The sequence below is a fragment of the Prionailurus bengalensis genome, chromosome B1, assembly GCF_016509475.1.
Source record: "Prionailurus bengalensis isolate Pbe53 chromosome B1, Fcat_Pben_1.1_paternal_pri, whole genome shotgun sequence".
NCBI classification, from domain to species: Eukaryota; Metazoa; Chordata; class Mammalia; order Carnivora; family Felidae; genus Prionailurus; species Prionailurus bengalensis.
Window position 1 is genome coordinate 115,575,843 of NC_057344.1, and position 22,596 is coordinate 115,598,438.

A 22,596-nucleotide genomic window follows, 5' to 3' on the forward strand; every position below is an offset into this window, starting at 1 on the left:
GACATGATACTAATTTTAATTTCCATTAAAGTTAATTTCCATTAAAATTAAGTTTAATAAGAGCACCAAAAATTATGCTAAAAAAGAGGACTAAAAATTAGATATTAAGAAGATATATAAAACAAAATACCATTATTTTTACATTTCAAATAAATCATAAAGTACAAAATCATAAAATGTCAATATATAGAAGGAAAGCATTAACAGTCCTTTCAGTGACTTACCATATAAAGAGGTATTTAAAGTGCGACAGTCTGAGGCATTATATTTAAGAGTTTAATGAGCATCTGATTCCAACATAATCTCACAGAACAGTTTTGTTTTGTTTCAAGTAAGCTACAAACTGGTTAGGAATGTTGAAGATGTATTTATCAATTAAGGAGTAATAAACTTGCTAATGTGACATTATTAGTGCAATTCAAAAGCATATAAAATTCCAGATCAGAGACAAATTGCCCTGTTCAAAGTGCGTTAACCACACATGCATCGTCTCATCAAAAATCTACACAACAACCACTCCATTTGCTCACAATTCCGGGGCATTTAGTTAATTAGTTTTTCTTTTTTAGTCGATAAAAATCCTCAAGGCACCTAGAGATTTGCCTGCCTTTCACCTATCTGTATTGAAAACGCAGAGTAGGCTCTCACGGGATCAAGTGGTGCAGTACAGAGAAGTGGTTCAGAAAGAACCCTCTGGTCCTAGGGACTGGTAGGTTTGAAATGAACAAGGTTACTTTCTAGCTATGTACCTTAACTTCTCCGACTTTCAGCTCTATCACCTACAAAATAACATCTTCTTAACAGAGTTTCTTTAAGAATTATGTAAGCATGCCAGTAAAGCATGAAGTAAGTATGGGGCCAGCATGAGGAAAGGTTCCAAACTGTGGTTGTTCATATTCTTATCATGATTGCTTCTATATAAGGAGTACTATGGAAGAATCAAGGAAAGGGCTGATCATTCTTTGGAGCATATCCTCAATGGGGGAACTACCTGGCATACTAGGCAGGATTATTCCTCATTGTACAGGTCTGCTCAGACATTTAGCATCCTGGCCACATGGCAAGGCCAATAGCACCCTCATCATTGTGACACCCAAACATGCACTTATACATTTCCAAACATGCTCTGGAAGGAGTCATTACCTTTTTTGAGAACTGCTATTCTAGAGGGACCATCTTTATTAAGAAGCAATGTAGTTCTTGGGGCACCTGGGTGGCTCAGTTGGTTAAGTGACCGACTCTTGGTTTCAGCTCAGGTCACGATCTTGTGGTTCATGAGATCGAGTTCCGCATCGGGCTCTGTGCTGACGGCACCAAGCCTGCTTGGGATTCTCTCTCTCCCTCTCTCTCTCCTCCCTCCCCCCCCCCCCCCCCCCCCGCCACTAGTGAGCGTGTGTACACACACTCTCTCTCTCTCTCAAAAATAAAGTTAAAAAAAAAAAGAATGACTCTTTGTCTTTGAGAGTACTCAAAGATGAGACATATTAAGCCTAGTGGAAGAGAGAACACAAAAGGGATGTTCAGCACAGTTTGAATCTTTCCCTGATGAATCCCAGTATCAAAATGCCCAAGCTCGCTATTCAGGGCTCAAGTCAAAAGGCAGAGCTACATCTCTGCAAGTAGCTGAGCAGAAAGGAGCTCTGCCTTGAAGCCACCTCTTCAGCCAGGCTCACAGTTTCTAAAGCTGAAATAGAAGGTAGACGTACGGGGCACTGGGTGGCGCCCAACTCTTGATTTCAGCTCAAGTCGTGATCTTGAGGTTCACGGATCGGGCTGCACACTGACGCCTGCTTGGGATTCTCTCTTCTTCTCTCTCTGCCCCTCCCCCGCTCACGCGAGCACATGCAACGCATCCTCTCTCTCTCAAAATAAATAAACTTAAAAAAAAAAAAGAAGGTAGACATATAAATTCAAACAATAACCTTTCCGCTACACACTGGACAAGGGCACTTGAGTCCATGTCTACAAAACGTAAAAACTACATCGCAAACAAAAAAGATAACAGTAACAGAACAAGCCCTTCCACCAAACCGACATAAGATCTGTTCAGAGAAAAGCTCTAACTCATCATTGCCTAAACCCACATCCTTCTCTGACAAAGTATTCAAGTCTGAACACTACTTTCGTGTTGTCACAGGTCTTAAACTGGCAGAACTTCCTTCTACTTCTGAATTTGTTCTCCAGAAAATAACAGTGTTTTGGTGAGGTCAGAAAAGAAAAGATACGGGGTATTTGCCCTTCTTTAGTGCTGAAACATAGAGAAGGAGAATTTTCTTATCCTCATTTTACACACAGAATGACTGAGGCACTGAAAGATGAGAAGCAATGTTCATTGGTGGGAGCTCCAATAAACTCCATAAACTCCAGATCTCTTCTTCCTGATCCAGCACTTTGGTCCCCATTCCGTAAGTCACAGATGCACATTACTAAAATGACAGACACATCCTGTTGAAGAATCAAGCTCCACCCTCTTTCCGGTCTCCCTCTCATCTGAGACTGACCCGGACCCACTGCGTTGCTGGGTCTGCTGTCAACTGCAGAGGAAGAATCTGGTCAGAAGGAGATGTATTTACACTCTCTTCTTGGGCACGTTCTTTATCTCTTTGAAATGATTATATTAAATGGATGTGGGGCTAAAGTTAGACCATATCTTCCAGTCAGGATGGGCTTCTTAGAATCCTTCGGTAAAGCAAATGTGAAACTCTGCATCAGGCTCACAAACATCAGAAATAATTCCATCTTTGCCAGCTGTTCTCCCATACACACGCGCTTCCCTAAAAATGAGATCAGAAAAGAAAGTTGACACTATAAATACCACCCTGTTTCCTATCTCAAGAAGGGCAATTGGCAATGGTATATGAAATATCTCAATTAAGTGTTTTAAATGCAGATATAGAGAGTTTTAAAACAAAATGGTCATATATACCTCATGGCCTCCCAAAGTATATGCTGGTCCGAATTTCTACACACTAAGTTCACATTTTAACTCCTACTCATGAAAACTTATCCTCATTCTAGACAGGAACTAGAGACAGATCTAGGCAACCCTGTCTCCTCCATACCTTCTTATGGCTTTCCTTTGGTCTCAACTGGAAGATTAAAGAGAGAATGAGTCAGAAGACAATGTTTGGAGCATTCCTTTCTATAGACAGAACCCTACATGTGCTCATACAGGTTTCTAAAAGAGGGACTGGTGAGATTAGCAAACCCAGCCTCTCAGCCACCAGCACAGCAGAAGGTCACAAGTTGCTCTTAACTCCAACAATTTCCTGGGACTCAAACAATCACTTGGGCAGCTCAGAAAGGAAGATTTCTAGTCATATCTCGGGATTTAAAACCAACTGCTTTCATTTTGTTTTTAAAATCTGAAATAAATGCAGGGGGCTGCATTTAATCTCAATTATTTACCTCTTCTCTTATGTTTGCTTGTCAAGATGGAAATGTTTTTAAAACAGTTTTATCATGAAATAATAAAAGATTCTTTTAGTCTTCCCTCTTCAGTTATGCCATTTAGAAAATAAAAGTTTAACTGACCTATCCCAAAAGGAATAAATGTTTCTTTTTTAATAAGTTGTCCCTGATCATCCAGAAATCGATTAGGGTAGAAATCATCCGGTTTCTCCCAAATGGCTGGGTCTCTGTGTACTGACCACAAGTTGGGTAATATCACTGTGCCTTTAGGAATGGTATATCCTTGGAGCACTAAAACAAACAAAAAAACCAGTGTCATTCAACTAATAGTTCGCGGCAAACATCACTATCTGAAAAAAAAAAAAAAATCCGGTTACATATCTAGCTACTTAATTTGTGGAGACTAAACACTGAGGTACTTGAGGGTTGGGACAAGATGCTATCAACACCATCTCAGGACCCCAGCCTGAGACGAGGCACAGGAACTGCTGTAATAGACACAGAGTTAATGAATCAAATCAAACCATTAAAACATTATAATTAAGAGAAAACACTGAAACAGAAATCATAGGACATTCCAGGTAAACTTCCCAAAGAATTACAAATTCCTAATATAGTTGACCCTTGAGCCATGTGGGGGTTAGGGGCACTGAGCCCCTGCATAGGTAAAAATCTGCATATAACTTTTGATTCCCCAAAACTTAACTCCTAATAGCCTACTGTTGACTGAAGCCTTACCAATAACATAGGTGATTAACAAATATTTTTGTATTATTTACTGTGTTTTTATAATAAATAAAGCTAGAAAAAAGAAAATGTTAGTAAAAAGTCACAAGAGAGGGGTGCCTGTCTGACTCAGTCAGTAGAGCATATGACTCTTGATCTCCGGGTTGTGACTTCGAATCTCACACTGGGTAGAGATATTACTTAAAAATAAAAGTCCTTAAAATAAAAAATTAAAAAATAAAAACTTTGCTTTAAAACAAAAATCATAAAATACATTTACAGTATTGCACTATAAAAAATTGGCCTATAAAAGGACCCATGCGGTTCAAACCTCATGAGTCAACTGTATTTTATGGTAGTAAATGATAAAATAATGAGTATATATATATTTTTTATGCATTCAAGATCTACCTAACTTTTTCTTAATTTCTTCCATATTTCTAGGCTATACAGTTCATTCATGAATTTTTTCAAACTACTGCAAAACTCTAAAACTTTTCCCAATACATTTATTGAGAAAAGTCCATGTGTAAGTGGACCCACTGTAGTTCAAATCCATGTTGTCCAAGGGTCAACTGTACAGGGAAGTCAACACTGCTTTTACCACTGACAAGTTCATGTGCACCGTAAACAACACCCAAGATACTGCACACACAGTGCATCTAACTAGCACAAGAAAAACCATGAAGTGATCCAATGTCATTTATAAGTTCTTGCCTCTTACAACTGTCTTCTAACCATAGTTAAGCTCATTACATCATGGGCTATCTCCAGAGGAGGGAAGTTCCTTGTTCTGAGGAATTTTACATAAAGTCTGAGTGCTTACATGTCAAAGACATGACCACAAATGGACACATTTCAATGTAGGTGTGAAGTTGACACAGGTGCCTTTAGAATCAGATGGGCTCTTCTAATTCTGTAATATTTATGCTTCAGTTGTAGAACTCTAAGAGGTAAGGTAGGATAATTCCCAGTTAAAATGCTTAATTTCATTTCAGGCTAGCTCTTCTGACCTCCAAGAAGACTGAGAGGTAGGTGCCTTTGTTAATTCTGGAGTTTTTTCTGCCAATGCAGCCATCTTAAATGGCAGCGTAATTTGTCTGACAATGTAAGTGTGCATGCTCTGAAGTCTAGAGAGCTATTTATAAAACAAGCTGTGCTGGAACACCAGGATGTGAAAAATGGACAACTGAGGGCTGAAGTATCCACTGGACATTTAGTTATCCACAATACAACGTTACACCCTCAGGAGAATCAAGCTGGGCAATGGTCATCACGCCCTCACCTAAAATTCTTTGGACTGGAAGGCTGGGATTCCCTCAAGGGCATTCAAAGGAGAAAGACACTGGACTTGCCTGTTTTCTCTGAGGTCATATGAGGAATGGCAAGTGGCACCACCACAGTCAGCCTCTGCACCTCCATGATGGTGGCTTCTGTGTAGGGCATCTGGGCCTTGTCAGTGAGGGAAGGGACTCTGTCAGCACCAATGACCCTTTCAATTTCTTCCTGAACCTTTTCTATTAAAAAGAATTAAAAAAGGAAAGAATAACAAAGAATAAACCATAAGATAAGCTAGAAGAGTTGAGACTGCCTTCTTATGCATACTTCCCATATGTGTGTCATACACACAAGCGATAAGTTGGCAGTTTGGACCTGACTCAGCCTCAGAGCATAAAGCATTGGTCATATATTCCAGGTAGAGGCAGTTAGTCCCAGGGACCCTGTACCACCCTGTGACTTTGAAGGATACCAGAACAGATAGAAGGGTAAAGGAGAAAGCATTCTGGATTCAGGAGTACTCTCAATCATTCTCTCATATGGACACTTGTTTTGACTCTCTAAGCTTGTATGTGACAACGTGAGTTATCCCAACAGGGCCCCCAGTGATCCCTGCCCCTTGGTGTTCGCGTCCTTGTACAGTCCCCCTCCACTCTGTACTAAGTTGATCTGTGTGACCAACAGAGTAAAGGAGAAGTGACACCATGTCAGTTCTGAGCTTAGGTTATAAAAAACACTGTGGCTCCCGTCTTGATACTTGTTCTCTCTTGGGTCACTCATTCTGGGGGAAGGCAGCTGCCAAGTCAAGCAGCCTTGTGGAAAAGTCCAAGCGGTGAGGCCTGCAGCCAATAGTCAAGTGCATGAGTCATCTTGGAAGTGGATCCTTCAGTCTCAGTCAATCCTGCAGATGACTGCAGCTTCAGCCAACATCTTGACTATAACTTCATGAGGAATCCTAAACCAGACCAGCCAGGCTAAGCTGCTCCTGGATTCCTGATCCTCAGAAACTATGTAAGATCGTAAAATGGTGGTTGTTTTTAGATGCTAAATGTTGGGATAATTTGTTACTCAATAGTGAACAATAGTGCAGAAGGCATAATCTCATTTACAGTACACAAAAAATGGCCTCTCAAAGATGTCCACACCCTAACCCCCTGGAACCTATGAATATGCTCCTTTATGTGGCAAAAAAGACCTCACAGCTGTGATCAGATTAAGGGCCTTGAGTAGGGAGGATTACCCTGGATTTTCTGGGTGTGCACTAATTACTTGGGTTTTAAAATTGGAGAACTTTCCCCAGTTGAGTTTAACGTTAGAGGGAGATGTGACTAAAAGAAAATGATCACAGTGCTTCAACATCGCTGGGTCAGCGATGACAAGCGGGGCCAGGAGCCAAGGCAGCTGGAAATGGATTCTCCTCTAGAGTCTCCAGAAAGAAAGGCAGCCTTGCCAACATCTTCATTTTAGCCCAATGAGACCCAGAAGTTTAAGATAACAAACTTGTGTTGATTTAAGTCACTAAGTTTGTGGTTATTTGTTATAGAAGCAGTAGAAAAGTAATATATACTGTCCTCTTTTGTATTCTTCCATTATGAACTGCCAGACACTCTGTGAAAGTCACAGAACTTCTCTGGGTCTTCGTTCTCCAGTTTCAAAACAAGATGACTGGGTTCAGACAATCATTATGATTCCCTTCAGCTCTAAATTGTCCTTCTTCTCTAAAGCAAGTATGTATGCAAGCAAGTATGACATTAGTCCCACTGGGAGTTTTTCTGTTAATACCTTACCAACTCCCTATGAGGTTCAAGGATTTCCATTTTGTTTCCCAGCCTGAAGACATTGCTTAGAGCTAGAAGCTACAGCATCACCAAAGTTGCTGATACTGATTTAAATAGTCTGGCTTTGGGGAGCCTGGGTGGCTCAGTCAGTTAAGCATCCGACTTTGGCTCAGGTCATGATCTCTTGGGTCATGAGTTTGAGCCCTGTGTCAGGTTCCGTGCTGACAGCTCAGAGCCTGGAGCCCGCTTCGGGTTCTCTCTTCCTCTCTCTCTGCCCCTCCTCTGCTCCCTCTCTGTCTCTCAAAAATAAACAAACATGAAAACAAAAATTAAATAGCCTGGCTTTGCCTGAATAAAGGAGACATCTGTTAATTACCTTGTATGTCGGGGTTCAGTGACATATAAAGAAGGCACCAAAGCAAGGAGTTAGTTGTGGTATCAGTTCCAGCAATGAAGAGATCCCCAATGATATAAAATAAATAATCTTCATTAAAGCTACTATTGCTATTATTTTTTCTCTCCTCGTCCACGTGGAGAAGGTACATGTCTATGAAATCCTGAGGATTCTCCACATCCAGAGACTCTCGATGGTCTTTGATGATTTTTTTAAGGAAAGTGGTAATATCCTTTTCAATCTGTCTTAATTCTTTAAATGGTCCAAAGGGAAGATAATAAAGCCAGGAGCATATGTTGACCAGGAGGAGCTGGGTGTTGAGACAGATTTCTAACGCTCGTGACATAAGATTGAGCATTTTCTTAAACTCACTATTGGTATAATCAAAACGCTGGCCAAAGCACAGGGAGCAAATGATGTTAGAGACAGCATTGTTGAGAATGGGGAAAGGGTTGAAGGGGTCTTCTCCATGCTTCTGCATTTCCTCTTTTATATATTTAAACTCCTCAATAATCTTGGGTTCCAAGCTAAGTTTTCCCAAGCCAAAATGACGAAGAGTTGAATGAGAGAACTTCCTCTGTTGTCTCCAGACTGGACCATAATGTGCAAATACAATCCCTGCAAAAGGACACCAAGAAAAGGTAAGAGAGAGCGATGCCTGATAACACTTAAAAGGACTTACAATGAAGTGTGTCCTGTATTTGTCAAGTCACGTGTGCACAGTTCATCTACATACAGGTAGAGATCACCAGCCAAGAAGAATGATTAGCGAAATTTAATTATCAAGATAGCGTATGTTTCTAATAATAAAAATCCCATACAATATAGCTTATAGATAGGAACCCCCAGTGAAATGAAAAGCAATGAATTTCAATTTTTAGAGTTAGTGTAAATTTCTTTTTATTTATTTTAGTCTTAAATTTTTTTAAATTTATTTAAATTCAAGTTAGTTAACTTATAGCATAGTATTGGTTTCAGGAGAACTCAGTGATTTATCACTTACATACAACACCCAGTGCTCATCCCAGCAAGTGCCCTCCTTAATGGCCATCACCCATTTAACCCATCCCCCCACCTACCCCCCCAGCAGTTTGTTCTACGTATTTTATTTATTCATTCATTATTATTTAATTTACATCCAAGTTAGTTAACATATAGTGTGATAATTATTTCAGGAATAGAATTTAGTGATTCACCACTTACATGTAACACCCAGTGCTCATCTCAACAAATGTCCCCCTTAATGCCCCTTTGCCCATTTAGCCCATCCCCCCACCCCAAATCCCTCCAGCACTCCTCAGTTTTGTTTTCTGTATTTAAGAGTCTCTTATGGTTTGTCTCCCTCCCTGTTTTTAACTTATTTTTGCTTCTCTTCCTTTATGTTCATCTGTTTTGTATCTTAAATTCCACATGAGTGAAGTCATATGATATTTGTTTTTCTCTGACTTATTTCGCTTAGCATAATACCTTCTAGTTCCATCCACATTGCTGCAAATGGCAAGATTTCATTCTTTTTGATCACTTAGTAATATTCCATTGTATACATAAACCACATCTTTTTTTATCCATTCATCAGTCGATGGACATCTGGGCTCTTTCCATACTTTGCTATTGTCAATAGCACCGCTATAAATATTGGGGTGCATGTGCCCCTTCGAATCAGCACTCCTGTATCCTTTAGATAAATACCTAGTAGTGCAATTCTTGGGTCACAGGGTAGTTCTATTTTTAATATTTTGAGGAACCTCCATACTGTTTTCCAGAGTGGCTGCACTAGTTTGCATTCTTATCAGCAGTGCAAAAGGGTTCCTCTTTCTTTAGCGTAAATTTCTGAATCTTATGTTTCATAAGAGTAAATCCAGGCTTAAAAAATATTTCAGGCTGGGGGCGTCTGGGTGGCTTAGTCGGTTAAGCATCTGGCTCAGGTCATGATCTCGTAGTTTGTGGGCTCAATCCCTGCATGGGACTCTGTGCTGACAGCTCAGAGCCTGGAGCCTGCTTCAGATTCTGTCTCCCCCACTTGTACCCTGTCTGTCTCTCTCAAAACTAAACAAATATTAAAAAAACAATTTCAGGCCAGATATACCCATATTCTAAAGATTCTGAATAGAAGGAGGCAGGGACAATACCTGATTGTGCTGACTATTAAAATCCCAGCATCTGGCATCATTCCGAGTATACAGGAGGAGCTTGTCAAATATTAGCCAAATAAATCAACAGTCCCACTGGACTGTAACACTCACCATCAGTTTGGAACCGAATAGCTGGCAGGTAATCTAAAATGTCTGTTGTCAGCAACAGCCCTAATTTAAAAACATCTGAACTCAAAAGTCATCCACAACTATACCTCATTTGATTCTCACTTATGTTATACATCTCCCACCATCAAACCCAACAGAATTGTTCCCAGATGTATCAATTTGTTTTCAAATATTCCTTATTTCCTGTCACCTCTTTCACCCTTTTCTTTTCCATGGTGCCCTTTATTGTTCCAGCTGGTTCTCCTTCTTTGCCATTTTTAATCTACTTCATTTCTGCTATCTTTGAGTATCACTTATTTAACAAATATTTCTGAATATTGAGTCAGTGCCAGGGACCGGGATGCTGTGAATCCAGCTGAGGATGAAATACAGACCTTTCTCTGTGGTTAAATCTTATCACAATATTTAATACCTTTACAAAATGCCTCTCAATGTAAACATCTGTGTGGTCAAATGAATCAGGCGATTTATCAGCTCTGCTTTTATCCTTGGACTCTGCCACACATCTGCTCAAATCTGCTGCTTCTAGGCCTTCTATTCGGGTGTGTGACGACCTCTGTGGGGCATCATTAAGGAATTATTTTAGATTCTCCTGTGCTGAACCCATTTCCAGGATTCTACTTCTTCCTCTTTCTTGTTTCCTTCCCTTCTTTTGCTAAAGCAAAAATGCATGGGCAGCAAATTTCGAAAGATTGTTTTAGAAAATGTGTTTATTTTACCTTTTCTACTTCCTCAGAATTTTGAAGACATTGCTAAGAGTGGTTTGGAAGTCATAAAACACGTACTTTGTTAATATGACTAGACTTGCCAAATTACTCTCCAAAGTGCTTAGAGCACATTGTCTTAATTACTGTTACTTTATAAGACAGAAATAGACTTCACAGTGAGTCTTAACATCTAATAGGGAAGTCCCCCCTCCTTATTCTCTTTCAACATTGCTTTTTAAATTATTCTTGGCTCTTCACTCTTTTATAAAACTTTAGAGTCAGCTTGTCAAACTCTATTAAAAAAAAACTTTGAGGTTTTCATTGGAATTGCATTTAATTTATAGATTTGAAACTGTCTTCCTTCTGATAATTGAAACTGCTTGCAATAAAAAATAAATCCAATTTTGGTTATATAGTGTTTTATGGGTTTTTTTTAATCGATGGATTTGGTTTCTTGTATGTTTTCTTAAATTCATATTCATAAATGAAATGGCCAATAAATTTCTTTTTTCTCATAATGTACTTGTCTGGATATACTGGCCTTCTAAACTAATCCAGGGTATATTCTTTCTCTCTGGAAGAATTTGTGTAAAATTATGTTCCTTCTTTTTTCTTTTGAGTTTATGCTTTTATTCTTTTCCAGATGCATAAAGTTGGCCATCTAACTTATTACTTTTCAGACTTTTATCCTAATACATAACTTAGGGAGCTACATTTGCCTCTGGGTACCGCATTAGCTGCAGTCCACAAGTACTGTTTGCAAGTATTTTCATTATAATCTTAAGTTAAAATTTTTTTCTATTATGATTTTTTGCCACCTAAATTAATTTGTCTTCTACTGATTTTTGACGTTAATGAGGCTTGCTTTTTAGCCTAGTATGTGATCGATTTTAATACAATTTCCATTAAAATTCAGAGAATTTTTATAGACTCAATTGTGGGGTACAGGGTTCTCTATATGTCCAACACAAAAAACCTGATAACCATTGGAATCAAATGGTACATTTGTACAAAGGTACAAAATCAAATTTTATATCCTTAGCAAATTTGATCTTCCTGCTCTCTCAGTTATTCAAATGCTTATGTTAAAATATTTTGCTATAATGGTACATTTATTGATTTCTCTTTGCAGTTCTGTAAGTTTTGCTATAGAATTTTGCAATGTAGCTGCTTATATCTGTTAACTTATCTTTGCTGTCAGATACCTATATATGCTAGAGAACACTGTTAGGTATATGCAAGTTCCAAATTATTATATCTTCCTCTTCCTGTTCTCATCATGTAATTCACTAATTCTTAATAATAAGGTTTGACTTAAAGTATATATTGTCAAAAAGACATCAGCTTTTCTTTTAAAAATATTTTTTTAATGTTTATTTATTTTTGAGAGAGTGTGAGTGGGGGAGGGGCAGAGAGAGAGGGAGACACAGAATCTGAAGCAGGCTCCAAGCTCTGAACTGTCACCACAGAGCCCGAGGCGGGGCTCGAACTCACAAACCTCGAGATCATGACCTGAGCTGAAGTCAGATGCTTAACCAACTGAGCCACCCAGGTATCCCAACAGCTTTTCTTTTTAAAGTATTATCTTGGTATAACATTTTCCTTTCTTTCACTTTGAATTTTAACGTACACTTATGTTTGGGGTATTTCTCTTTTTGGAGGGAGGGTATGTCTCTTTTAAAATGACATACATTTGGGGACACCTGGGTGGCTCAGTCCGTTGAGCGTCCAACTTCGGCTCAGGTCATGATCTTGCAGTTCGTGAGTTCAAGCCCCACGTTGGGCTCTTTGCTGACAGCTCAGAGCCTGGAGCTTTGGATTCTGTGTCTCCCTCTCTCTCCTGCCCCTTTCCTGCTCATATTCTGTCTCTCAAAAATGAATAACTGTTAAAAAAAATTAAAATAACATACATTTGAATTTTTAAAAAATCCATTCTAGCAATCTATCCTTTAGTCAATTTAGTCCATTTATATTTAATATAATTATGAATTTATTTCTAATACATTATTTTGAACTTTACCTGGCTGTACCTATTCTTTTATCTCCTTCCTTTCTTGCCTTCTTTTGCATTAGAGAAACAAAGTGAATACTCACCCTTAAATTTTTAACACAGTTACTTAAAGTCCAGAATAATGATCAGCAAGCTTTAGCCCACAGGTCAAATCCAGCCTGCTGTCTCTTTTTATATGGCCAGTCAGCAAAGATGAATTTTTGCATTTTTAAATGGTTGGGGAAAAAATCAAAACACCATTTCATGATATATGAAAAAATATGAAATTCAAATTTCAGGGTTTATAAATAAAGGCTACTAGAACACAGGAGTTAACGAGCCACTATAATTCATTCACATATGGTCCATGGCTGCTTTTGTACTAAAATGGCAGGGTACTTGCAACAGGGATTGGAAGTAGCAGAGAACACTTTCTCTGCCAGAGTCCAGGCCAAGACAGACAATTTTCCTTATTTTCTTTTGCTAGTGGCCAGGTTTGTTGGGTGTTCCTTGTCAAACTCAACCTCACACTCAAAGGGAAGCTCTTCAAGAGTCTTCTGTCTACAGCAACTTTTCATCTTGTGTGATGCAAGATCATAGATCTCTGCCCTCACTCCACCCACTTCACATCCCTGGCCAAGAAGTCATTTAAACCCAAGATTGTTCAGGGCACCTACTTTCTGTTTTTTGGCACCTACTTTCTGTTTTTTGGCACCTACTTTCTGTTTTTTGAAGGGGTGGGGTATGGTGAAAAGGGACAGTCTAACTATATTTTGTATGCATTTCAAACAATCACTGTTCCAGCCCACTGGCTCATACCCATCTCCTGTTACCACTGGTATCTCCAATTCCTGAGACTTTCTGGGGTTCTGCAGGATAAACTGTCTCACACTCCACTAGTACCTGCCCCCAGTGTAGACCAATTAGGGGTGGTCATCCTCCACTCTATGAAGTCATTTGCCAATCCGATGTCTACTTTTTGTCTTCCAATGTTGTGGCACAGAACTGTAGATCCATTTCATTCTGGGTAGAGTGTGTGCTTCTGTTAAAAGTCCCTCTGGTTTGAGATGGCAAACCAACACATGAAAAAATGCTCAATATCACTCATCATCAGGGAAATACAAGTCGAAGCCACAATGAGATACCACCTCACACCTGTCAGAATGGCTAACATTAACAACTCAGGCAACGACAGATGTTGGTGAGGATGCAGAGAAAGAAGATCTCTTTGTACTGCTGGTGGGAATGCAAACTGGTGCAGCCACTCTGGAAAACAGTATGGAGATTCCTCAAAATGTTAAAAACAGAACTACCCCCTGACCCAGCAATTGTACTACTAGGTATTTACCCAAAGGGTACAGATGTGCTGTTTTGAAGGGACACATGCTCCCCAATGTTTATAGCAGCACTATTAACAATAGCTAAAGTATGGAAAGAGCCCAAATGTCCATTGATGGATGAATGGACAAGAAGATGTGGTATATATATACAATGGAGTATTACTCAGCAATCAAAAAGAATGAAATCTTGCCATTTGCAACTATGTGGATGGAACTGGAGGGTATTATGCTAAGTGAAATTAGTCAGTCAGAGAAAGACAAATATCATATGACTTCACTCATATGAGGACTTTAAGACACAGAACAGATGAACACAAGGGAAGGGAAGCAAAAATAATACAAAAACAGGGAGGGGGACAAAACATAAGACTCTTAAATTTGGAGAACAAAGGGTTACTGGAGGGGTTGAGGGAGGGTTGATGGGCTAATTGGATATGGGGCATTAAGGAATCTACTCCTGAAATCATTGCTGTACTATATGCTAACTAATTTGGATGTAAATTAAAAAAATAAATTAAATTTTAAAAAGTCCCTCTGGTTTGGTATGTGATTATCAAGACAAAAAAGAAATGGAAATGTCTTAACCATTCCTGAAACTAGAACACTCCCTTTAATAAAGCCCCGTAAACTATTTCCTAGGCAACCACAGCTTAGTCACTCTTCCTGCATTTAACCATGGCCAACTCTTGCTGCTTTCAGCATTCAGAGGCTAAGCATTGTTAGGTCCCCTTCTTTTTCCTTAGAAAGATCTAGTCTCTCACTCTAATTTCAGGATTTGATACTAATTTTAACTGTCGTCTAATTTAAGATATCACATACGACATCTCTGCTTTGCTCTATTTCTTAAGGAACTTTATTTTTCTGTTATTAGGTTCTCAGTCTTTATGATCTACTCACCATCTTTTAAACTACACATATATATTTTAGAAATATTTTATCAAGTAAAACACCCCTTTACTATCGGCTTTTCCAATATTTATTCAGAGTCCCCTATATACAAGTTACTTAGGGCATATTGATTTAAAAGAGCCATCGTCTCTCTTTTTAAGATGTTAGTCGTTATGGGAACTTAACCAACAATCCAATACACTGTTGTATGTTAGATTGTATTGAAGTTACATATTGTATTGAATGCTGTATGTTGGATTGTACTTTGGCTGCATAGTTGGAATGTACAGTATTGAATGTTTTATGTTGGACCGTATTGAATGTTGCATTGTTGGGATGCACTGATTCAATGTTGTATGTCAGAGATGGACTGAAGTTGCAGTGTAGACAAAGGAAGGAGCGCCGTGTCAGCTGAGGAAAGGCAGCACTTCTCAGAAGAAAGGACACCTGAACTGATGCTGCATTTGTAAATAAAGATGTGCATAGGGGTGCCTGGGTGGCTCAGTCGGTTAAGCATCTGACTTCAGCTCCGGTCATGATCTCACGGTTTGTGAGTTTGAGTCCCGAATCAGGTTCTCTGCTTGTCAGCGCAGAGCCTGCTTCAGATGCTCTGTCTCCCTCTCTCTCTGCCCCTCCCCAGCTCGTGTGCACACATGCGCACTCTCTCTCTCAAAAATAAATTTTAAAAAAATTAAGAAAATTAAAGATGTGTATGAAGGTACATTTTCGAAAAACAACTTGAGCAAAGTTAAAGAGGCTGTTTCAAGAAGGGCTAAATAGGGGCGCCTGGGTGGCGCAGTCGGTTAAGCGTCCGACTTCAGCCAGGTCACGATCTCGCGGTCCGGGAGTTCGAGCCCCGCGTCAGGCTCTGGGCTGATGGCTCAGAGCCTGGAGCCTGTTTCCGATTCTGTGTCTCCCTCTCTCTCTGCCCCTCCCCCATTCATGCTCTGTCTCTCTCTGTCCCAAAAATAAATAAACGTTGAAAAAAAAAATTAAAAAAAAAAAAAAAGAAGGGCTAAATTATTATTATTTTTTCTTTCTCAAGTTAGCTAACATACAGTGTAGTCTTGGCTTTAGGAGTAGACTGCAGTGATTCATCACTTACGTCTAACACCCAGTGTTCAGCCCAACAAGTGAAGAAGGGCTAAATTATCTTTAGAGGGAAATCAGGTTTAGATAAGGCAAGGAAATGGAGAGAACCTTCTCAGAAGAGGCTAATGTTTGAAGACTGGGATATGTGACAACAGGTTGACAGGTGTGAAGTGCAAGACAAAAGAGGTGACCAAAGAGACTGCCTGAGAATGCTAGAATGAGAGGCATGGACAGAATTAATGGCCCAAGGCTTTGAACTTTACAAAACACTAATGTTTTGGAGCCAGAATGGCTTATGGTCCTAGGAGCGTCTGAAAGAGGTTCAGGCACATCCTACAGTTGTTAACATCTCCATTCTTAGCCCTGAAAAGCAATGGTATCTGTGGATGTGTACAAAGACTTCACTTCAGGGAGGATAATAACACTAAAAAATAAAAATGCCTCCAAAGCAAAAATGAGGACTCTTGGGTGGGAATGACAAAAATATATCCTTAAGTAGGTTTGGCAAAGAGGCCGATTAGGCTGCGCAACCAAAAACAAACAAACAAACAAACAAACAAACCAGGAAGAGCTAGGGGTCATCACCTCAGAGAAGACTAAATGCCACACATCTCTTTCTCACTGCACCCATTTTCAAATGCTTTCTGCCTGACTTCACTTTTTCCCACTGCAAACTAGCTTTTCCAAGCATCAGGAGCTATCTTCAGATGCCTAATCTCCCATTTTCCCCACCAGGGAGAAAAGGCCTCTATTCTTCAGATCTGACTTTAAAAAAATGCTGGGGGAGGATTCAAATGCTTCAGTCAGGTATCCCCTGGTGATACCAATTTGGAACACCTTAAGTTTATTTTGTGACTTGAGGTTTCCAGACCATGCCATGAACATAAATTCTTGAGTTCGGTGCCCAGCCTACAAACTAGCCACTGGTACAGAGGTAAGATATTCTGATCAAGTCACCTTTGATCAGGGTTCTAACCCTTGCCTAATCACTGCTGTCAGAGAAGGGAATTCATATAAAGACATGGCATCTCACGTTCCAACCACAGTTAGTGGGTACATGTAAGTGGCGAGGACGAAGAGCTCCTCAAAAGGGAGTCTTCTACAGAGGAACAGGTGCCACACAGTTGAAACAAAAATCCACTTTAAACCAAACACGGCATAAGCTAAACCAACTGTGATAGATTCTCACAAAGGAATGTTGTACAGCTCTTAGGATCTTTGCAGGAGAATAACTAATAATGCAGAAACATGTTCAGAAAATTTAAGTGACAAAAACAATTTTAAACAATTCTGAAAACAATTTTAAAGGGTGTGAATACAATTCCATTTAAAAAAATTTTTTTTCAACGTTTATTTATTTTTGGGACAGAGAGAGACAGAGCATGAACGGGGGAGGGGCAGAGAGAGAGGGAGACACAGAATTGGAAACAGGCTCCAGGCTCTGAGCCATCAGCCCAGAGCCTGATGCGGGGCTCGAACTCACGGACTGTGAGATCGTGACCTGGCTGAAGTCGGACGCTTAACCGACTGCGCCACCCAGGCGCCCCTACAATTCCATTTTAAATTTTTTTTTTCAACGTTTTTATTTATTTTTGGGACAGAGAGAGACAGAGCATGAACGGGGGAGGGGCAGAGAGAGAGGGAGACACAGAATAGGAAACAGGCTCCAGGCTCCAAGCCATCAGCCCAGAGCCTGACGCGGGGCTCGAACTCACGGACCGCAAGATCGTGACCTGGCTGAAGTCGGACGCTTAACCGACTGCGCCACCCAGGCGCCCCTACAATTCCATTTTAAAGAAGCAAATACACTGTTTAAAAATGCATGCACATTTTTGCTTTTAATTCCCTTGCCTTTGGGGATGTGTCAAGTAAGAAATTGCTGCGGCTGAGGTCAGAGAGGTTTTTTCCTGCTTTCTCCTCTAGGGTTTTGATGGTTTCCTGTCTCACATTCAGGTCCTTTATCCATTTTGAGTTTATTTTCGTGAATGTTGTAAGAAAATGGTCTAGTTTCATCCTTCTGCATGTTGCTGTCCAGTTCTCCCAGCACCATTTGTTAAAGAGACTGTCTTTTTTCCATTGGGTATTCTTTCCTGCTTTGTCAAAGATTAGCTGGCCACACTTTTGTGGGTCTAATTCTGGGGTTTCTATTCTATTCCATTGGTCTATATGTCTGTTTTTGTGCCTATACCATGCTGTCCTGATGATTACAGCTTTGTAGTAGAGGCTAAAGTCTGGGATTGTGATGCCTCCCGCTTTGGTCATCTTCTTCAAAATTACTTTGGCTCTTCGGGGTCTTTTGTGGTTCCATTCAAATTTTAGGATTGTGTTCTAGCTTCGAGAAGAATGCTGGTGCAATTTTGATTGGGATTGCATTGAATGTGTAGATAGCTTTGGGTAGTATTGACATTTTAACAATATTTATTCTTCCAATCCATGAACATGGAATGTTTCTCCATTTCTTTGTATTTTCTTCAATTTCCTTCATAAGTTTTCTATAGTTTTCAGCATACAGATCTTTTACATCTTTGGTCAGGTTTACTCCTAGGTATTTTATGCTTCTTGGTACAATTGTGAGTGGGATCAGTTTCTTTGTCTTTCTGTTGCTTCATTATTAGTGTATAAGAATGCAACTGATTTCTGTATATTGATTTTGTATCCTGCAACTTTGCTAAATTCATGTATCAGTTCTAGCAGACTTTTGGTGGAGTCTATCGAGTTTTCCACGTATAGTATCATGCCATCTGCAAAAAGTGAAACCTTGACTTCATCTTTGCCAATTTTGATGCCTTTGATTTCCTTTTGTTGTCTGTTTGCTGATGCTAGCACTTCCAACACTACGTTAAACAACAGCGGTGAGAGTGGACATCCCTGTCGTGTTCCTGATCTCAGGGGGAAAGCTCTCAGTTTTTCCCCATTGAGGATGATATTAGCTGTGGGCTCTTATGATGTTTAAGTATGTCCCTTCTATCCCGACTTTCTTGAGGGTTTTTATTAAGAAAGGATGCTGAATTTAGTCAAATGCTTTTTCTGCATTGATTGACAGGATCATATGGTTCTTATCTTTTCTTTTATTAATGTGATGTATCACACTGATTTGCTAATGTTGAACCAGCCCTGCGGCTCAGGAATGAATCCCACTTGATCATGGTGAATAATTCTTTTTATATGCTGTTGAATTCGATTTGCTAGTATCTTATTGAGAATTTTTACATCCATATTCATCAGGGATCTTGGCCTGTAGTTCTCTTTTTTTGCTGGGTCTCTGTCTGGTTTAGGAATCAAAGTAATACTGGCTTCATAGAATGAGTCTGGAAGTCTTCCTTCCCTTTCTATTTTTTGGAACAGCTTGAGAAGGATAGGTATGATCTCTGCTTTAAATGTCTGGTAGAATTCCCCAGGGAAGCCATCTGGTCCTGGACTCTTATTTGTTGCAGATTTTTGATAACTGATTCAATTTCTTCGCTGGTTTTGGGTCTGTTCAAGTTTTCTATTTCTTCCTGTTTGAGTTTTGGAAGTGTGTGGGTGCTTAGCAATTTGTCCATTTCTTCCAGGTTGTCCAGTTTGTTGACATATAATTTTTCACAGTATTCCCTGATAATTGCTTGTATTTCTGAGAGTTGGTTGTAATAATTCCATTTTCATTCATGATTTTATTTGGGTCATCTCCCTTTTCTTTTTGACAAGCCTGGCTAGAGGTTTATCAATTTTGTTTATTTTTTCAAAAAACAACTCTTGGTTTCATTGATCTGCTCTACAGTATTTTTTAGATTCTATATTGCTTATTTCTGCTCTGATCTTTATTATTTCTCTTCTTCTGCTGGGTTTGGGGTGTCTTTGTGTTCTGCTTCTATTTCCTTTAGGTGTGCTGTTAGATTTTGTATTTGGGATTTTTCTTGTTTCTTGAGATAGGCCTGGATTGCAATGTATTTTCCTCTCAGGACTGCCTTTACTGCATCCCAAAGCATTTGGATTATTGTACTTTCATCTTCATTTGTTTCCATATTTTTTATAAATTTCTTCTCTAATTGCCTGGTTGACCCATTCATTCTTTAGTAGGGCTAAAGACAAAGGCAGTACATAAAAATACCAATAATGGCTATCTCAGAATAACAATGATCCCAAATGGCTTTCAATTCTTTTTGGAAAGAATTGAAAGGAATTCTTTTTTTTTTCCTCTTCCACATGTTTTACAATAATAAACATAAAGTAAAAGTACTTAAATACATTAAATTTGATGCAATTTACATCCATCACATATAAGTTTTCTTCCTCCTGACATAGAGAAGGTGCTATCTACCCAGTGATTACATTTGCCCTTCCTTCCACGGAGTCATAGAAGTGTTCCTTTTAGTGGGAATTCAGGCCCTCTTGCTATGAGTACATAACTATTTCAAATACCTATTTTACTGCACTTACTACAAGATTTGGTTATCCTGTTTTTCTTATTTTAGTTTAGTTTAGTTTTGAGAAAGAGAGACAACGCACACAAGCAGGGAAGGGACAGGGGGAGAGGGAGAGAAAGAATCTTAAGTAGGCTCCACACCCAGAACAGACGACCCTGAGATCATGACCCAAGCCAAAATCAAGAGTCAGACACTCAACCGACCAACCGAGCCACCCAGGCTCCCCTCCTCATTCATTTTTTTTTTAATTTTTTTTTTTAACATTTATTTATTTTTGAGACAGAGCATGAACGGGAGAGGGGCAGAGAGAGAGGGAGACACAGAATCGGAAGCGGGCTCCAGGCTCTGAGCCATCAGCCCAGAGCCCACGCGGGGCTCGAACTCACGGACCGCGAGATTGTGACCTGAGCTGAAGTCGGACGCTTAACCGGCTGAGCCACCCAGGCACCCCCTCATTCATTTTTAAATTCCCCAGATGAACTTTCATTTTCTATCTTCATCTCCTAATTTCATTTTGCATCTTGTTCCCCTTTAAAGTAGTCAGTACTGACTGATCTATACTCTGCTCTTAAATTTCTTCCAAATTTCCTTTTATGTTCCATTTTTTTATGGCTCTGCAATTTGCTTTCACTCTTGCTCCAAGTTTCTAGCAATCTCTTAAAATTAGAAATAATGTAATTTCTGGGGCGCCTGGGTGGCTCAGTCAGTTGAGCGTCAGACTCTCAATTTCAGCTCAGGCCATGATCCCAGGGTCATGGGTTCAAGCCCTGAATTGGACTCTGAGCCAAGCATGGGGCCTGCTTAGGATTCTTTTTCTCTCCTCTGCTCCTTGCCCCTGCTCATGCTGTCTCTAAAATTAAAAAAAAAAAAAAAATCTAATTTCTATCAACAGAGAAATAGATAAATCAACTTATAACAGCTGGAATAGAAATGGTACTTTAAATATATGACATATATAAGTTTTTAAAAAACATACCAAATAAAACTATGTATTGTTTATGAATGTGAAGCAAATCTGAATGGTAGATAAAGAAATTTATATGCTCTCTGAACTTTATATTTGAAATGTTTTATAATAAAAATGTGATGTACACAAACCTTTTAGAAGAACCTTTGACCACACTTAGGGTAAAGCACTTTTGGTAGCCTTGACTCTGACTTTGTAGCTTTATTTTCTATTCCTGCTCAGGAAAGATTCAGGTAGACTGATGAGAATGATGGGCATAGCTAATGTAAAATACCTTTATGGCATATCTAGCTTACTAGAGTTTTTATTGGCTTAAAAAGAACATCAACTTTCCCAAGCATATTTTGAAAAATTCAAATATAATAACTTCCCCACATTCTAGAACTTTTTGGCAATGTGTTAAGTCAAGTATTTCCAGCCTGTCTCTGAACATCACTGTTTATAAAACATTCCTTTCTCTGCTAGTCTCACCAACTTTAGTACCAATGTTCTTTAAAAATCTTTTAAATTATTTTTTAAATTTTTTGAGGGAGAGAGCATGTGTGCACAAGTGTGTGAGTGGAGGAAGGGCAGAGGGAGAGGAAGAGGGAATCCCAAGCAGGCTCCACGGCCAGTGCAGAGCCAGACCCAGGGCTTGATCTTATCACCATGAGGTGGATACTCAACCGACTGAACCACCGAGGTGACCCTAAAAATATCTTGTACTAAATATTTAATAATGCTATTGACCTCTAATTCCTAATACTGTTTCTCTTTCTCCTATACACATTTCTCTTCTAGACAATTTCACATTTTCTAATTCTGCCATTGGAAACAGTAGCCAAACAGTGTGAACACTCCTCAAGTAGTGCTGAGCTGCTCAGCCTCTAGCTCTCATGGCCTCTCCTTGAGGCTGATAACTTCAGGCTATCCATTTCTCGATTTGTGACATCTACTCAGAATTTGTCTGGTCCCTCATCCTTTGATGGGCATCTTGAAATAAGCTCATATTCTCCCCTTTTATTCTTCACCTTTGAGCAATTTCCATTAAAAAAATTCCTCAGCTGTCTCCATTTTCCTATTCAGATGACCTGTTCTCTACTCTAAGTTAGCCCCACAAGCATCTCCTTTGCGACCTATGGTTCTTCCTTTACCTTCTCTTGTCAACTGCCTCCACCACAGCAACTTTTCTCAGCTCACAGCACACTGCCCAACACACACCCATTACAATACCAGACCAGCATCACCTAAAGAACCCTAACTGTCTCTTGGGAGAATGAATGCTTTGGTTGAGATGCTGAAACACCCAGTTACCCCAGGCTCCCAGGCCTTTCCTATATAAAGATCTAATAATAAGCTGTGATTCAACTAATACTTAGAAA

At 39.5% G+C, this 22,596-nt stretch overlaps 1 protein-coding gene across 2 annotated transcripts in view; it reads right to left on the bottom strand.

Annotated features, from left to right (window-relative positions):
- Positions 1–22,596, bottom strand: part of LOC122477687 (cytochrome P450 2U1) — a 28,156-nt gene continuing 5,560 nt past the window's right edge. Inside the window, exons 2-6 of one of the 2 annotated variants that reach the window (XM_043570997.1) lie at positions 7,570–8,205; positions 5,493–5,654; positions 3,535–3,702; positions 3,063–3,089; positions 2,659–2,774 (exon numbers count right to left, since the gene is read on the bottom strand). In XM_043570997.1, coding sequence (XP_043426932.1) covers positions 3,067–3,089; positions 3,535–3,702; positions 5,493–5,654; positions 7,570–8,205 — 989 coding nt within the window. In that variant the 3' untranslated portion in view covers positions 2,659–2,774; positions 3,063–3,066. Of the gene's footprint in view, positions 2,775–3,062; positions 3,090–3,534; positions 3,703–5,492; positions 5,655–7,569; positions 8,206–22,596 lie in introns of both variants that reach the window. The other variant, XM_043570990.1, reaches the window with a different exon arrangement.